This window comes from Dermochelys coriacea, chromosome 9, assembly GCF_009764565.3.
Source record: "Dermochelys coriacea isolate rDerCor1 chromosome 9, rDerCor1.pri.v4, whole genome shotgun sequence".
Taxonomy (NCBI): Eukaryota; Metazoa; Chordata; order Testudines; family Dermochelyidae; genus Dermochelys; species Dermochelys coriacea.
In genome coordinates this window covers 47889118-47906841 of record NC_050076.1, presented here as the reverse complement: position 1 = coordinate 47906841, position 17724 = coordinate 47889118, and the positions used below count along the sequence as shown (strand labels likewise).

Genomic DNA, 17724 nt, shown 5'->3' with positions numbered 1-17724 from the left:
TTTGTCGTCGTCTTACCTCATTTTTTTAAATATCTGTTCTTTGAACAGGTAGATGAGTCCCATACTAATCAACATGAAAAGCTATGTATAATCTATTGATCTCTCTTTATTTTGACGAACAAGAAGCATAGTTGCAGTCTTATTTTTCTGATTAAGAAGTTTTTGTCAGTGAAGATCAGTTTGACAGTGGGTTAACTTTGTAAGGGGGTATATAAGGAGGGAGTTGCACACAGTAGCAAATTGGAGTAAGAGAATTCTTCATATCTTGGTTTAGATTCCTTTGCTTCCATTGTTTGAACTGCTTTTCCTTGTGGTTTGCATGGCAATGTTCATGATAAAGGTGTGGCTGTTAAATAGAGGCTTCTTTTTAAATTGCATGAGGAAGGTGTGCTTGACCTGTGAGGAGGGGGGGAGGGAGAGTGTTAATGACCGAGCAGAAAGAGACAAAGCCCAGAGATAGGCAGTGCCAACTATTAGAGGCCTGGAAAAAATTCCATATGAAGAAACACTAAAAATATTAGGACCTTTAATTTTTGAGGAGAATAATAGGTGGTATGAAAGATGTTTATAAAATCAACAGGGCTATAGAGGAGGCCAGTTGTGCACACATACTAAACCAAGAACAAGGGGAATCAGAAGGCAGAAAATAAAAAACTAACGTATGGAAATACTTTTTTATATAACACAATTAACCTGTGGCAACCATTTATAGAGGCAGAGTGCTTAGGATTCAAAAAAGGATTACACATGTATATGAATAAGATGGGGTATACACATATATGACACATAAACCCTGATGCTTCAGGAGATGAGACAATCTTAAATGCCTAGGAAAAAACATTCTCCATGGGCATGTTAATGCATGACTGTCTATTAAAGTGATTTTATGCTTTCCTCTGATTTATCTGGCCTTGGCTACTGTCAGAGGCATAACATTGGCCTTGGTGGGCCATGGGTCTGATCTGGTTTGGCAGTTCATTCTAAACAAAGAGTCTGTTTATACAAAAAAGAAATCACCTAAGGGCTAGATTCTGTGACTTTACAGTCTGTGCTGCCTCTTGGCCTTCCTTGTTCCAGTGGGGAAGTAATGTGCTACCTTTGGCCAGCAGTACATTATTTCCCACTCAGTGCAGACTCCACATCATGGATTTGTTGGACAAGTAACAATCTTGTCTTAACCAGCATCTTTTTCCTAAATTAGGATTATTTTAGTATCATTAAGACGTCTGGTTACTTTTTCTTTTCTAATGCACATTTTTAGAGGGTGCATTGTGACCTCTTGGGAGCAATACAAAGTCAGTCAGCGAAATCATTTATTAGCCTTTAATGGTATTAAAAACTAGGCATGAATGTGTGCCATGATATTGTTTGAATACTAGGTTTATGTTAAAATACGGCAGTCGCCAAAGTATTCAATTGCAATTATCAAATGAGTTAGAGGGGGATAGCAGGAGAAGATTTCTTAGGTTCTCTAGTCCCAGTTCTCTGCTGATCCAGGATTATTCTCTAATGTAAACATATTAGAATTTTTTCAGGGCTTGTATTCATTGTTCAAGAGTTGGGGCTTCTCCCACTTCACTTGGGGAAACTTGCACAGCCAAGTGGATCTTCTTCTTGGGAATCTTTTCCTGATGTTTATCTTACCTTTTTCCCTTTTAGGTTTATTCCAGTATTTCATATTAAACTCAAGTAATCTCTTCTTGTAAATCAAACCCTTCACCCCTGGATCTGTTCTAAAATAGATCAGTGTCATAACTGTGGGGATTGAAGGGATCCTAAGATGTTTAGATGGATTTCAAAGACTACATTCTGACAGTTACACTTCTGATGTGTGACTGTCACACGAAGTTGGGACCACTTTATTTTTTATTTTTTTTTATTGTTTGCGATTACATTTACATTTGCTTAAAACAAAAAACCTATTTAGAAAAAAAAATTGTGCTTTACCCAAAGGCTGCAAAGTCTCTTGGGCCTTTCCTTCTTTTTAAAAATTGTCTTTTCTACCTGGTTTTGCTATAATGAGACAAACCCAGAAATGCAATCGAGACATATAATTTTTCCCTCCCCAGGAGTTCATTCCATACATGGCAGAGAAATATAATTTCCAGTATGAGCTTGTCCAATACAAATGGCCCCGATGGCTTCACCAGCAAACAGAGAAACAGCGCATTATCTGGGGTTACAAGATCCTTTTTCTGGATGTGCTGTTCCCACTGGTGGTTGATAAATTCCTTTTTGTGGATGCTGATCAGGTAAGCTATCTGATGGCTTTGGGGTCATTGGCAGGAATTACAAGGTCAGCGTACGTGTAGTAAATGGAGTGAAATATAAAAACACCCATGTTAAAAGAACATTATGAAGGTTGCAAAGTAAAGCACTCAAAAGTTAGAAAATGTGGATATAACAAATCTTGTCAGCAAGATAAGCAGCCATCACAGCACCCCAGGGGCCTACCTTTGTCAAGAGACAAAGTGGACGAAATAATATCTTTTATTGGACCAACTTCTGTTGGTGGAAGGGACAAGCTTTCAGGCTTCACAGAGCTCTTCCTCATGTCTGGAGAAGGTAACCAGAGTGCCCAAACTAGATACAAAGTGGGACAGATTAAGCATGAGGGGTTTGCATCACTTAAAATGAAGTGGGCAATTAAGAATTAATAGGCGGCAGGGTGTGGTACAAATTGTAATGAGCCACAAACCCAGTGTCTTTAAGTCAATGGTTTTTAGCAAACTTATGATTTTAAATTCCCAGACTCGTCTGTTGAAAATGTTGTACAGGACTGAGAGGTCAGATACACAGTGATGGCTCTGGGTATGTGTACACTGCAATTAGACACCAGTGGCTGGCCTGTGCCAGCAGACTTGGGCTTGGACTTAAGAGGCTGTTTAATCGCGGTGTAGATGTTTGGGTTCAGGCTGGCGCTCGTGCGCTAGTACTGTCCCATCTCTCAGGGTCTGACAGCCCAGGCTCCAGCCTGAGCCTGAGTCAGCTGCCATGGGTCAGACACGGGTTTTTAATTGCAGTGTAGACATACCCTAAGTCAAGTTATTTGTAGGTACCATGTCCTAGATACTAGATTCTCCTTTAATAGCTTTAATTCTAATAACCAAGTCTATTTTGGATTCTTTATATCTTTGTTACTTGAATAATGATGTGCATTATCCTATTCTGATTGTGTGGGGCAGGGACTTTATCTTCGTCCACTAATACAATGTAGAATGCACCAATAATAAGTAACCTTTCTCTAAATGCTTATTCAGCTTTAACTATAGAGTCCTAACCCACACCTCAAAAATAACCCCCCATGCCAGCTTTCTGAAGTCTGTGTCCATGCTAAATAAAATACATTTCCATTTCCCTTTGCTAGATTGTGCGCACAGACCTCAAAGAGTTAAGAGACTTCAATTTGGATGGTGCACCATATGGCTATACTCCATTCTGTGAAAGCCGTAAAGAGATGGATGGCTACAGGTTCTGGAAGTCAGGATACTGGGCAAGTCACTTGGCTGGAAGAAAATATCACATCAGGTATTGAAGAATTCAGTTTTACCAGATAGATTGTAGGGCTCTTGTTTGGATATTAAAAAAAAAAGAAAGCAACTTGTGGAAAACATGAAACAATACTTGCCATTGTTGCTAGCTAACTTTGGTTGAAGTGCATGTGTATGCAATGAAATTCGTGTCTGCTATGTGTTTGGAGGGTTTGCTCAATGCTTTCTTTTTCTGGGCTCCATCATGTAAGCTTGGGCAGCCTCTGAATTTCCACTTGACATATTAGGCTAGAGCATTTGCTATAGCTTTTACAGATTAACTGAACGGATGTTAGTTGCCAGTAGATATATCTGGATTAAATTTTGAAGGTAATGGGAAAAAATGGATAATGAGACAGCAATACGAGGATATTGTTTTTGAAGAATCCTTGAATTTATACATCACAACCTAGTTTGTCTGGGAGGGTCCAAAATTATTCTTTTTGAATTTTGTAAATGAATACATCATTCAGGCTTCATGTTGTTAACAACCTGTTGTTTGTATTTAGTGCTCTATATGTTGTGGATCTGAAAAAGTTTAGGAAGATAGCTGCTGGAGACCGGCTAAGAGGACAATATCAAGGACTGAGTCAAGATCCTAACAGTCTTTCCAATCTTGATCAGGTGTGTGTACTTTTGTTTTTAGTTTTTGCAGTTAGATGCTAGCTTTCAGATACTTAAGACTCTCTTGTCTTTAATTCCTGTCAAGGTCATATACCTTTTCTTCTTAAGGCAGGTCTGTTTAAAGATTGCACTTTAATCTGATGTTTAATTCAGAGATTTCTTCATTGGCTTAAAACTACCATGTATTAGGCAATGTTGTTCTGAAGCCTTGAACCAATCCCACGCCTCTACTTGGCTTCATCAGCACAGTGACAACTTTCAACAGCAATAATGAGTGTTACCATTAATGCTGCAGCATATACAGTACATTGGATTCTGAGTTCTATAGAAGTTAGATGTGAGGTGAGTTCAAGGCAGAATACTATTTTAGCTTTACATGCATTTTTCTTCTGGTCCGTTGTGTTTAATCTTTAACATTATTTTCATTGACTATTAGCTTTTCAGTATTTGGTAGAGATTTTATTAAGGTTTCAAAAAAATGAAACCAAGCCTCATGAAATGGCATTATGGAAGGTTCCCCATTAGGAACACTGTAGTCATTATGTATTGAGTGTTTTAGTTTTTCAGAGACTACGTTGATTCTTAAAACTTTGGTGGTTTGCTTTTTTTTTTTTTTTTTTTAAAATGTAGGACTTCAGTGAGAAACCAAACAGTCACGCAATCATGCAATTCAAGATTCCTTACTGCCTTGCAGATGGCTCTCAGTACAAGTTTAAGACATATCTCTGGGTGTGACAATTATTTCAGTGTCTGTTTGCTCCTTGGCCTCTCAGTTGATACAGTCAACAAAACAATACCAAGTGTTATGGAGGCTTCTTTGGTATGGACATCTTTCTCTTAGGAAGTGTCCTGAGACTACTATTCAATTCATTTTATAAGACAATGAGAAGTTTTTAGATCATAATGTTTGGTTACTACTAGCATTGACCAGATTGGAATTAGGGTTGTGGAGGTGAAAGTCTCTCTAACCAATTTCTTGAGCTGTCCAGTCTGCCCTGGGTTTTCCTAGTTATAGGCCAAAGAAAGCTTTATGTATATTCAAATACTCATCTTTATTTATAATGTGCCATGTGCTAAACTGCATGTATATTAGTGCATTGCCTTTATATATCTGAACTTTATGCAGTACAGTAACTCCTCACTTAAAGTCGTCCGGGTTAAAGTTGTTGCATTATTACATTGCTGATCAATTAGGGAACATGCTCATGTAAATTTGAGCAATGCTCCCATATAACATTGTTTGGCAGCTGCCTGCTTTGTCCACTGCCTGCAGAAAGAGCAGCCCGTTGGAGCTAGCCGGTGGGAGCTTGGAACCAGGATGGACCGGCAGCCCCCCATCAGCTCCCCACTTTCCTAAGTTCCCTGTGCGGGCTATCAATTGCCAGGCAGTTCAGCTGTCCCTCCCTTACTGCCTTGGAGCTGCTCTGGGGAGCCTCCTGCTTCCTGTGCGGGTGGGGAGGGAGAAGAGGGGTGCTAATGTCAGGGTGTCCTCTTCTCCCCCACTCCTGTCCCCTGCTACTTTACCCCGTTTCCACAGAGCGGGGGTGGACATGAAAGGGCTCATGATGGAGGAAGCTTGCTGGCAGCCGCTGCTGTCTCAACTTGCTGATCTACTTAAAAAGGCAATGTAATTCAAGTGCGGTCAGCATACTTAAAAGGGCAATGCTTGTCTGTCTGTCTGTCTCTCTCTCTCTCTCTCTCTCTCACACACACAGCATCTCTGTCTCTCTCTGCCATGCTGTCTCCCCTCCCTCCATTCCTGTTGCCTTGTAGAGTGGGAGGTTACATTAACAACAATGTGTTAACTCTTGAGGGCTCAGCTCAGTGCTAGTTCAACATTTAGCAGTAAAGCATTCTCTGGGAAATATCTCACCTTCTGACTTCACCACCTCAACCAAGCTTCACAATTATCATTGTTTTGTGTATAGTATTATTATATATAAAATTAGTCTTTTGTCTGGCAAAAAAATTTCCCCTAGCACCTAATCCCCCCCCATTTACATTAATTCTTACGGGGAAATTAAGCGAAACGATGTTAAGTGAATCCAAAGTAGCATTTTTCAGGAACATAACTACAATGTTAGGCAAGGAGTTACTATATTAGAATAATCTTGTGTGTAGGTTACCAATGTTTCCATTAGTGTTACTAGTCAGTGGGACGGTTGGACAGAGAATTTGTGCTGTTATAGTGCCATGGGACCATTGCTCTGTCTTCTAAACAACTGTACAAGCACTAAGAGGCATCCCTTGTTAATATCTCTTAAGAAAATATCCATTTGAGCTAGTCTAGTGCAACAATGAGCATTTGATAGCTGGATTCATATCCCGTTATCAGATGGAGTTAAAACCTCACATATGCTGACTTCACAAAACGATAAGTGAACTGAAATTTAATTTTGAATACTGAACTCTAAAATTGGTAACTGTTTGTTGAAACAGTCTGGGGTTCTGGTTTTCTCCCAAGAATCTAAGTTCTATAGATTTTGTTTAAGCAACGTTATCATTCATCTTTCACACACTAGAAAACCCCTGTTTTTTTTTTTCTTGGGTATAAAGTACATTCTGCTCTACAGGTTAGGATTTTTCAGAGGGCATCCATTGGGAGTTCTGAAGGTAAATGATTTTTTCCTCTCACTGTTGTAGATGCCACTAATACATTTTGTCCTTCAAACAGGATTTGCCCAACAACATGATCCATCAGGTACCCATTAAATCACTACCCCCGGAGTGGCTTTGGTGTGAAACATGGTGTGATGATTCTTCAAAGAAGAGAGCAAAAACTATTGATCTGGTAAGGTCATTATAGCTCATAAGTAGATTTAAATTGGTTTATACATTAGCGTATTGTTGTGAAATAGAGCTATTAGCATTACCCTTTGGTAACTGACCAAAAAGTAGAAATCGTTTGGGCTGACGTATTCACCTTTCACCAAAATGTATTGGTTGCATCCCTGAGTCACACACAGCAGGGAGAGGGGCCTTTCCCCAGTTGAACTGCGTACATGCCCTCTCTCTTCCCACCACGTTTCCATAGACCTGTTGGGCCAGGCTAAATTTAACCTGAGGATTGTGGGCGGAAGTGGTGAATCAGTTTTCCTTCTCCTAGATAGGCTTCCCTCCCAGACTGAAGAGTCCCACCTCCCCTGAGCTGTCTGGTTATTTTTAAAGGGTGCCAGATACCCACTTGTCAAGGCTTATTCCCCACTCTGGCACTTCTAGTGCAGAAGGTGGGGGTCCACAAGGATTTTTAAAAACTAATACTTGCCATTCCCGGCTTGTATTAAACTCCCAAGGTTACAGCTTTTTTCTGACCTTGGCTTGGTAAACACTGCCACGACCCAAATGCAAAACCCCTTTTTGAAACCAGAAGGGCATACTTGGGAATTCCTTCCTGTAGGGTAACCACAAACCCTTTCAATTCCAATCTGGGGAAGAGCTAAAAAAAAAACAAAAAACCCTGCTATTGCCACCAGCTAATTTAGCAACATATGCACAAACCTCTTAGGACACCAAAAATCCAATCCTGTTCTTTAAACAGGTAAATTTTATTAAAACAAAAAAAGAAAATACATCTGGAATTTAGGCTTTTGCTAGATTTTAAAAGAGCAATTCCAAAAATTAAGCACCCAAAATAGCTTTCTTGGGGGTTCAGATTAAAGGTTACAAGCAAACAAAAGCATCTGGTGTTAGCACAGACGAGTCCACTAGCCATAAGAAATAAACAGAAATAAACCTAATTGCGTCTTTCTAAATATTCCTGATCTACTTGCACATTTGGGGGTTCCAAATAAGTAGTTCTAAGTATGATCTATGATACATACCTGGCTTAAAGCTTCTCATAGCATGATTGTCCCCTGTTCCCCTTTCCCAGAGAGCCACAACACAGAGACAAAGGGAAATTTTTTCCCAGTTTTAAAAAGTTCTAGCCCTCCCATTGGTTCTTTTGGTCAGGTGCCTACTACCTGTGCCTTTTACCTGTGGGCTTGTTAACCCTTTACAGGTAAAGCAAGTAGAGAACAGCCACCAAGAGAGACTTTATAGCTGGCTGGGTGTCCATAAAAGGGCACTATTCCCTCCCCACCCCACCCCCCGGCCTTCATTTATCACACCACCTTTTGGTAAAAACACCTCTGCCACATGAAGGCAAGTGATGGGAAGTCTGACTGCCAGAGGCTATCGGATAGTGGCTATTTCTAGACATTTTATAGATGTTGGGAGCTCATCCCTGGCCAGAACAGCCTTTTAGGGAAGTCCTATGGTATCTGAGCACTAAAAAAAAGTTACACAAAAGAACAGATTTTGAAATGAAACCATTAGGACGGAAGTCAGTCTGTGATGTGACTGACAAAATCCAAGAAGCACTACTTCAGACACAGGCAGAAGATTAATGAAGCTATGGTGGGAGAGGCCATTAAGAAAGAGACCCCGAGGAAGTGATGGATTGCATCATAGAGGGCAAATAGGTGGATTATAGTGCTGTCTTGAACAGGCAAAGATGGCAGATAGCTTGTGTGACAAACTGACCCCGGAAGATGGAGATAATAGCACTTTCCAACCTACGGGGGTGTTGAGTGAGGCTGGCAAATACTATGGTGATGAGGGCCATATATGTACCTTACATGGAGAATCTGTCTTTCGAATGAGCAGTTTTGTCTTTTTCCATTTTGCAAACATTCATTTGCTCCTTCCTCCTGGCTAACCACAGCAGCAATTTTAACATGAGTTGGGAATAGACTTTAACCTGTACTCCCTCCAGCAACTATGAGACATGCTGCAGCAAGAAGGGCTTTCCTTTCAGTTGGTCATTGATGATAGTGGAATTAAAACTACTCTAATTCAGTAGGAAGTGTTCCCCATATTCAGTTTTCTTTTAAGGTCAGGCAAATTTGAAGTTTGAAAATACTTACATGAACACAGACTTATCTTTTCTGCATGTATGCAAAGGTCATCTGTCTCAAAAATGAATTTTCATTTGCAGTGTAATAATCCAATGACCAAAGAGCCCAAGCTTCAAGCAGCTGTGCGCATTGTCCCAGAGTGGCAGGACTATGATCAAGAAATTAAACAGCTATACAGTCGTTTCCAGAAAGAGAAAGAATCAGGAACCCTTACTACAACAGATGGGATGAAACAGCAAAACAGAAAAGGTAATTGTACAATCTCCCATTTAGAAAAATGGCTTTATTGAAACTAAAAGTTTGCTGCCCTCACAGTGCATATACATAGTGTGTAATGGTATTCTGGTGAATTTCTTTCCAGCTGTTGGAAAATAGTTCATGCTTGACCATTTTAATACAAGTGTATTAACTCTGCCACTCTATGCTGGCTTGACTATCTTTTTATTTGGGTTTAGTGGAAGAGTCCATTGTAGATGAGAAGAGAAGTTTATTGGCCCATTCCTTGACAAATGCCTTAACAGAATCCAGGCTAAACAAAGTGCCTTACAATTCTGTGAATTGAACAGAACGGGAATTTTTCAGAAGTTGAATATCCTCTTTACTACGGGGGAAAGTTTGGCTGAACACAGACTTCAGTGTACCATTGCATAGTCTCAGTTTTCAGCAGTAGGTGCACTTGCATCAGTGTAGACAATGGCTTAAGCGCTCATGTAGGCAGAACTAAACCGTTTTCAACGCTGTCAAGAAGGACTTCATCGCTCTCCATTTTAACTAAATTATTTGTGAAGCCTATCTGCAATACATGTCTGTACATGCTTTGGAATGTATTTTGAATAGTGGTAATATATAGTTTATACAGTACATTTCAAGTCATCATTAGCACTTTGCAAATATTAGTTAAGAAATGTACTTGAGAGCAGATTTAAAATTTGGGCATCGTTTTGACCACAAAAACAAGAGCATATATGAAGAGAATGGTTTGGTGGGAATTCATGAACAGAAGCACAGATCTTAAGGCTGGGTGAAGGTTCATAAATTTGGGCCTGCCTCTTAATTTTTCAACAATTGAAGAAAAATGTAATTCAAACAAAGGTCAAGAGGATTATTGTGTACAGACTGTCCTTTCAATTCAAAGGATTCATGTCTGTAATTCTGTTCTGAGAGAACAATCTGGGGGCTTGTAAAGCCAGTTTCACACAAACACACACAGCTCAAACCCAACCTGGAAATGTGATTTTCATCCTATTTTTTTTCTTTTCTACAGATCTAGGTGCACACGTGGAATTATGATCCATGGGGAAAAATGAAGTTAGACTGTTTCCATAGACCATTTTTATATCAAATGCTAGTTTTTTTTTCCAGTATGTCTGCAAAACTGCTGAATAATTGAATGGGATGATGATGTATGCGTTTATTACTTGCCTTTGGGTTGATTTCTGCATATGAAATTGGATCAAGGTTACTGTTTTTGCACCTGTGTGGGGAGATGAAAGTGCTCACTCACAGTGGAGTGTAGAATTTCAGTAACAGAAGTTCAAAGTACATTGAAAAACAGCAGGTCTGTTCATCTAGCTGTTGCCACATACAACTAATGCTGGCCACGATTCTATTAGCCACAGATTTCTTACTCAAGAGTACATGGAAAATGCATACTCAGTGAGCGGTGGGACAGCGGTAGCATGAGTCCTTACCTCAAATGAGTGTTTTGAGATGGAGCTAGTTTTTCCAGGCTACACTATACTTGGAACCATGCCTTGAACTGGTCTAATGTTGCAACTGCAGTTTTCAGATGGTCCATCTTCTGCAAGACTCTGTTCATTATGCCACTGATTCTGTTACAGAACAGCTGTTTCATTATTTAAATTGAGACATAGCATCTGTTTCCTCACTTTTGAAGAGTTCGCTCAGTGCAAAGCTACCCACACCACTTAAAAGCAAACATTCACTTGCAGCTGTATATGCTAACAGGGTTAACAATACTTTGCAACTGATAGAAAAAAATCCTGATTTTTTTTTTTGACTTGCCCTTTCCTCCTAAATTTATTTAAAAGTGCCCTGTTTCTCCTTTTACACTCTTCAAAGTTTTTAAATAAATCTGTAGGGCATTAATACTGCTGTGGTTCATTGTTTTATAAATGTTTTTGCTGTTTATGAAAATCTGTGGAAGTTTTTGATCATGTAAATTTCATTTTTCTTCCAACACAAGATGTCACATCAATAAAACCTTAGAGTTCTTAGGGCTTTGTGTTAGTCCTCACATTCAACCCTCTTTCCTTTGATCTTCTTGGTCCTCCTTACTGTGGAACACAATAATGGATTCCTTGTTTGCACACTTTTTTTTTTAGTTGCTTTGATGCAATAAGTTTAATTTAAGTGCGCAGAACAGAAAACATTTTTCTCTGAGTAACTGCATCTTTTGAGGATTAGTGTCCTTAGTTTCTTCAGCTGTAAATTTTCTAATATCTCTTTCAGGTATTAATTTTAAAACAAGCCATGGCAGTAGTTCTGCCACAAGAGCACACTTAGGAAGTCAGTTACTGTCTACTCAGGTACAGTGTGTGTACATTTTACCACTGCAGGTAACTGAAATATATTATCAAAACAGAAGTTCCTTTAAGAGAATGTTGGTAAGATAAGTTGAACAATTTGGTTTGTAATGAGATAGCACTATACCTTTGTCCGGAACACCGTGGAGATGGAAATCCAAACCCTTCATCCAAGATGAAGAAAAGTCTCCATATTTTATATTTCAACAGCATTGAAAGAGCTAGGTCTCCATTTTCAAAAATATGCCTTTTGTGAGCGCCTGTAGATACAGCAATTGTCTATGGTGTGTGGTTTTGGTTTTGTTTAAGAAACAGCCCTCTAGCATTCTGGCCAAGATGATGGGTTTCTGCGTTAGTCTTATACAGCTTTAAAAAAGAAAACACAAAGCTAAACTATGATATAAGCCTACTCCAAACATCAATATTTGAGGTAGGTAATTCTCTGAAATCCACTTTGAAGTAGAAAGTGGCTCAAATAATCCTAAATTTGTGTATAGAACTCAATGTAGTGTCTTGTGACTGAAGGGACAGATTTATCTTTGGAGGGAAGAGGTTTTTAGTTTTGCTTTTTTTTAAAAAAAAAAAAAAAATCCATTTTTCCCTACCACTGATTCATTTTGAACACCACCTCCTGCATCCTATACAGCTTTAGAACCGGGGAAGTTGTTCATAGCATTCTCCTGAGTGCTGGACAGAAGGGAAGATGGCTCCCTATGTCCCCTTTCCATCTGCACATAGCAGGATTGAGCCCTAAGGGCTGTTGCATTGTACAGGTGGGATTGAGTTTTATAGACATTTGCTCAGAAATGTCCCTCCACTAACAGACACAGACAATAACAATGTAAAAATTAGTGTGTGTAATTCCCTTGAGCCCTTTGTATCCCAGTACTTACACATACCCAGAGTGCCTCAGCCTACTACTAATTGATACAGTGTGTGTTGCTTACATGGCAGACAGTTATATTGCACAGACACTTTTAGGAGATCTCAATCCCCAAAGTGGTAGCTTAGCACTAGTAAAATAGAGGCAACCCCTCTCTCGTTACCAAAGCCAGGCTCTGCAGGTGAGTGGGACAGGGTTTCATCAACCAGATATTTAGTTCAAATTCCATCATGTCTAGGTAACACAGCATATGTTCATACTTTCTATCCAGCAGCTCTTAATGCACTACTCAGATACTTAAATTATCATAGTCAGAGCTATAGTAATCAAGGCTGGAAAATGAGATGGTTTTTAAATTCATTCCAGTGTAAATTTAATCTAGTTTTATACATTGACTTTCTTTTTTCCAATAAAAGGATCAGAAGCCCAAGTACCACAGGTGCTAATAGGACCCTCCAGCAACTTAAAACTAACATTCTTTCACAGGATTCCGAACAGAATGCAACGATGTATGCTAACTTCAAATTTTTGCTTGTGAAAACCTTTATACAACATGTAATACAAAATCTAATAGCCTGACTCTTGCAAGAATTACCCAGTTTCAGCTACTGATACTTCATGACACTAAATGTACACAGACTGGGACAGAAGAAGAAAGATTTAGTCCGCTGTTTTAAAAAAAAAAAAAAAAAAAAAAAAAAAAATCCATCCAAGCTTCCAAGGAGGGAAATGACTGATGTCCATGCTGCCCAAATGCTGTGAATGTAATCAGAGGCTTGAAGGTAAATGATAAAAGAAATGTAGTATATGTAGTCCAGTATGTGGGTCTGTTTGTGTTCAGGTACTGTTAATGAAGTCTTGTTCACGGTCAAGCTAGATATTTATTTTTGAACCACTCACTCTTCAGTTACAGACTTGGGCTGTCCAATGTTTTTTGAGGTGAGTGCCCTAGGAGGAGCATGATTTGAAGACAAAAAACAGTAAATTCTTTAGTTATAGTTAATGAGGTGTGAAGTATAAAATTGCTATATAAATTAACTTGTTCATCAGAATTTAGTAACTTAGAAAGCTATTAAATTGGCCAAAGCTATTGAGATAGTTTTACATTCTTTCTGCTTGATAAGATTATTCTCTTCCATGCAACTGTGTCTTTATTCTGGGTCTGCTTTAGGGGAAAAACTTGTCAATCAGCTGGAAGCAAGTCATAATCAGGAATGAGCTGACTGAGAAACTATTCTTAATATGAGAGCATCTGCAATTCTTTTGCAGTACATTTCAAAAGTTCTGTACCTATTCTGATAGTCACAATACATGAAGTATGTGTGCCAGCCCCAGTCTGAATATGAAATTCTCCAGCTATATTTAGAATACCACCCTGCCTCTCTCTGTAACTATAGTTGTTGCAGGTGAGACAAAGTAGAGCAAAGTATTCACCTTCTCTCAGAACTACAAGTAACAATATCCTCTGATGGGACTGCTTTATTGCAAAAAGTTGTTTCAAAGAAAGCTGCATCTAGGGAACAGTCTTACCCTCTGAACTCCTGAAACAGAATCTTAATTTTACTTAAGTAGAGCTGTTTCTGAGCCAATTGGCTGGAACTGTACTCCAGGGTTAATTGTGACATGTTGCTAAAATGTGATTGAAGCTGGTATCAAATTCTGGGTCCCCATTCTGCTAAGGGCACAAAAAAAGCCACTATGCAGTTCCAAATACTTTAAGTAAAGCAAGCCTCTAAAACACAACTGTGATGTTTATTTCTATGACCCTTGCCCTACAGACATCGGTGAGAAATGGGTTACAGTTTTCTTTTAAAGGAAGCTTCGATTACCCTTCTATTCCAAAATAAAAAAATAGAAATGGTGGAGAAGTGTAAAATAAATTCTTGACAAGCTTTGTACTCTGCTACTGGGACTTGGGGGAAGCGCAAGAAAGGACATTGACAAAGGAAAGAATCCATCAAAGATCTTAAGAAACCTATATACCTTTTCCCATATTCAATTTCCTGTAATTCTGTTCAACACCATGCAGAGTAAAGATGCTGATACTTATTGATGTGAGTGTGGGAGTTTTAAATGTCACCTGAACTGAAATTACAATGACTTTCCCAGTACTGTGATTTAAAAAAAGATCTGTTCAACACAATAAATGTTTTTCCTCTCTTCTGTAATAACTCGTCTATTATGTCTGATCTCCCCGTTTCTTGAGTTCATTAATAGGGTTACTGAAGTACATATATGTACTGCTTGTTTAAGTCACTTTATTTATTTTGGTAATTTTGAGAGGCTTCTAAACTGTAATGGCTATAACTTCTGTCGCATCCAAGCCTAAGCAATTGAAGTCAAGGAGCCTGGCTTTACACGTTTTTATATCTATTTAGTTGCTTAAAGTTAGACACCTATATAAGTAGTCTGACTTTATTCCCCCAGAAGATGCTGAGCATCCATAACTGTCGTCAACTTCCAAAGGAATGCTCGGTGCTCATCTTTGAAAAATTATTTAGATGCCTACAAACAGATTTGGAAGACTCAAACTGAGGTGCCTAAAGTTAAACTTATGGCCATATATTATATGCACCATGATTGATTGTGTATGAACAACAGAGCTCTGTGCACTGCTTTATATTAACACACCAAACATTCAGAGTTTATTGTCTAAGGTAACTGGCAGGCAGATCTTGATTACAAGTGACCTATAGATATATTTTAAAGGTCATATATGTGTCATTTAAACCAACAGACAGCTGTTTAATAGACCAGTGCGTGGAGTGGTATGGCGCCTATATGGGTATGAGTAACTGAATGCATTCAGTGCCAGAAGGTGCACAATCGCAAAAGGAATTTCCAGCAAGGCCACCAGCTCCCATCCATAATCAGAGCCAACCCTTCCATTAGAGGGTTTCTCTGTCTACTTCATATTAATATGGGAGTGACAACATTAATCATGGGCAGGGAAACAGTGAAAGGTGTAATGGACCATCACCTGGAGTCATGTTTTGATGTCTCATGGCACGGAATAAATACAACTGCAGCACAAGCCTGTGATAGACTCAAAAGGTCAGTTTGACAATGCAGCTCATACTACATCTTGATACCTCTTGGCTGAAATTCTGCTCAGTTACCCTGCTGTAAGGTTGGAGTAACACCAGAGGATTTGGCTTTACACTGCTGTAAACATTAGAATTTGCCACTTTAACCTCTTTGCTGCATAATGTGCTGCTCAGTGTGGGGGGGGGGATAGCTCAGTGGTTTGAGCATTGGCCTGCTAAACCCACGGTTGTGAGTTCAATCCTTGAGGGGGCCACTTAGGGATCTGGAGCAAAAATTGGGGATTGGCCCTGCTTTGAGCAGGGGGTTGGACTAGATGATCTCCTGAGGTCCCTTCCAACCCGGATATTCTATAAACACCTCCAACTTTGCTCATTCATTCCACTGGGAAGTTAATAGAAGTCAGAACTTCAAAGAGATGCTGCTATACAGCAGAGGACTAGGAAATCAGGCTCTGACCTCTTGTAACCATTAATAGGAAAAGGTCACTCACATTTCTCTAACATCTCTCACTATTGAGGGCAGTAGCCCTGAATTCAGCCTACGGTCCTGGGGATCTTTTTGGGTGCTGGAACAATTTGTATAGTTGGGATGCTGAGCACCGTTGAACCAAACTGTAAACCCAGTATGTAATGGAATCCACTTCCAGCCAAGGGGTGCAGCAGTGCCTGGGGGTTCTTTTGAACACTGCAATGTTGTTAGATGGAAAAATAGGTCACCTTCCAGCCACACCTGCCTATAACATTGCATCCTTTGCTAGCCACAGTATTCACAACTTGTAACTTTTGGAATTTATAAACACAATTTTATATTTAGGAACAAAGCCACACATTCTGAAAAAGCTACAACTAGTACCAAAATCTGACTAGTTATTCATAACACAGGTTGCCATGAACATATCACTTCTCTGCTCCTCATAACTAGCCCAGGTTAAGCACTCTTTTCTGATATTCCAGGCCCTCCATAGATTAGGCCTCTGCTATGAGAGAAGTTTCATCTATTTCCATGATTATGACTTCCTTAATAGATATGTACAATATGAAAGTAACATCAAAACAAAAATGACGAGGAGTCTGGTGTCATCTTAAAGACTAACAGATTTGTTTGGGCATAAGCTTTTGTGGGTAAAAACCCCACTTCTTCAGATGCATGGAGTGAAAATTACAGATACAGGCATAAATATGCTGACACATGAAGAGAAGGGAGTTACTTTACAAGTGGAGAACCAGTGTTGACAGGGCCAATTCAATGTTAAAAAAAAATTCCCACCATTGCTAACAGTGCTGAAAAAGCTGATGGAACCAGAGAACTCTTTGTTCTAGGATGCACAAGAGTGGCAATTGTTTTTGTTAAACCCCTTTATGTAGATGTTGCCTTTGTTTCTTGATCCTATCAAGTCTCCCTAGAATATGCCTTTATCCTATTTACCGTTAGTGCATCATTACTCAATAGCACGTCATTAACAAGACAGAATGAATAATCAGGCAATTAATTAACCATATTATGAGAATCACTGAAGGGTTAAATTGAACTAATCTCAAATATAGACAAATGACAATACTCAGGGTGCCCTTGAAAGCAGGACTCACCAAACTGGAGATGGAGAGATCCCTTGTGAGTCAATCTTCTCAGATAAATTTTAAGAAATTTCATGACAGTCATCATCTTGGACTGAGTCTCTAGCAGGGGTAGACACTGCTGTGAGTCCATACCGGCATTTAAGAATCTGGAAACAAAACAGAATATGTATAAATCCTCACGGTGATTTCTGGATGGTGCAAGTTTCCTGTCGTGTTAGCATACAGCTAGCCAGGATAACCTGTCTATTCTAAATCTACCATGATGGAATGCTGACAGTTGCCAGGCCACATTGATACTATCTGATGGTGGTTTGGTGTCTTATGTTGCAGGAGTTAGTGCTTTCAGTCCTGTTTCTAGCCCACAGGTAGTGTCAACCATTGGCACAAATAATAATCCATAGCACTTTCTATGGGAGAACTTCACTGGGCTTTGCAGAATGAGGACTGATTCATTCCTCACCACACCTCTGAGAGATTGGTAACTATTTTTCCCTGTTTTTCAGGCAGGGAAGCAGAGAGAGAGAGAGAATGGGGGACTTGGCAACAGTCAAAAAGGACTCAGAACTCCTAACTCCCAGTACGATATCTTCGCATGAGACCACCACCCCCCCCCCCACA

General features: G+C 39.4%; 1 protein-coding gene across 7 annotated transcripts in view; it reads left to right on the top strand.

Annotated features, from left to right (window-relative positions):
• UGGT1 (UDP-glucose glycoprotein glucosyltransferase 1) overlaps positions 1-11316 on the top strand; it is a 104592-nt gene extending 93276 nt beyond the window's left edge. For all 7 annotated transcript variants that reach the window (XM_043492587.1, XM_043492585.1, XM_038415831.2 and 4 more), the window contains 6 exons: positions 2070-2252; positions 3368-3528; positions 4040-4154; positions 6829-6945; positions 9133-9301; positions 10317-11316. In XM_043492587.1, coding sequence (XP_043348522.1) covers positions 2070-2252; positions 3368-3528; positions 4040-4154; positions 6829-6945; positions 9133-9301; positions 10317-10342 — 771 coding nt within the window. In that variant the 3' untranslated portion in view covers positions 10343-11316. The remainder of the gene's footprint in view (positions 1-2069; positions 2253-3367; positions 3529-4039; positions 4155-6828; positions 6946-9132; positions 9302-10316) is intronic.
• The last annotated feature ends 6408 nt before the right edge of the window (positions 11317-17724 follow it).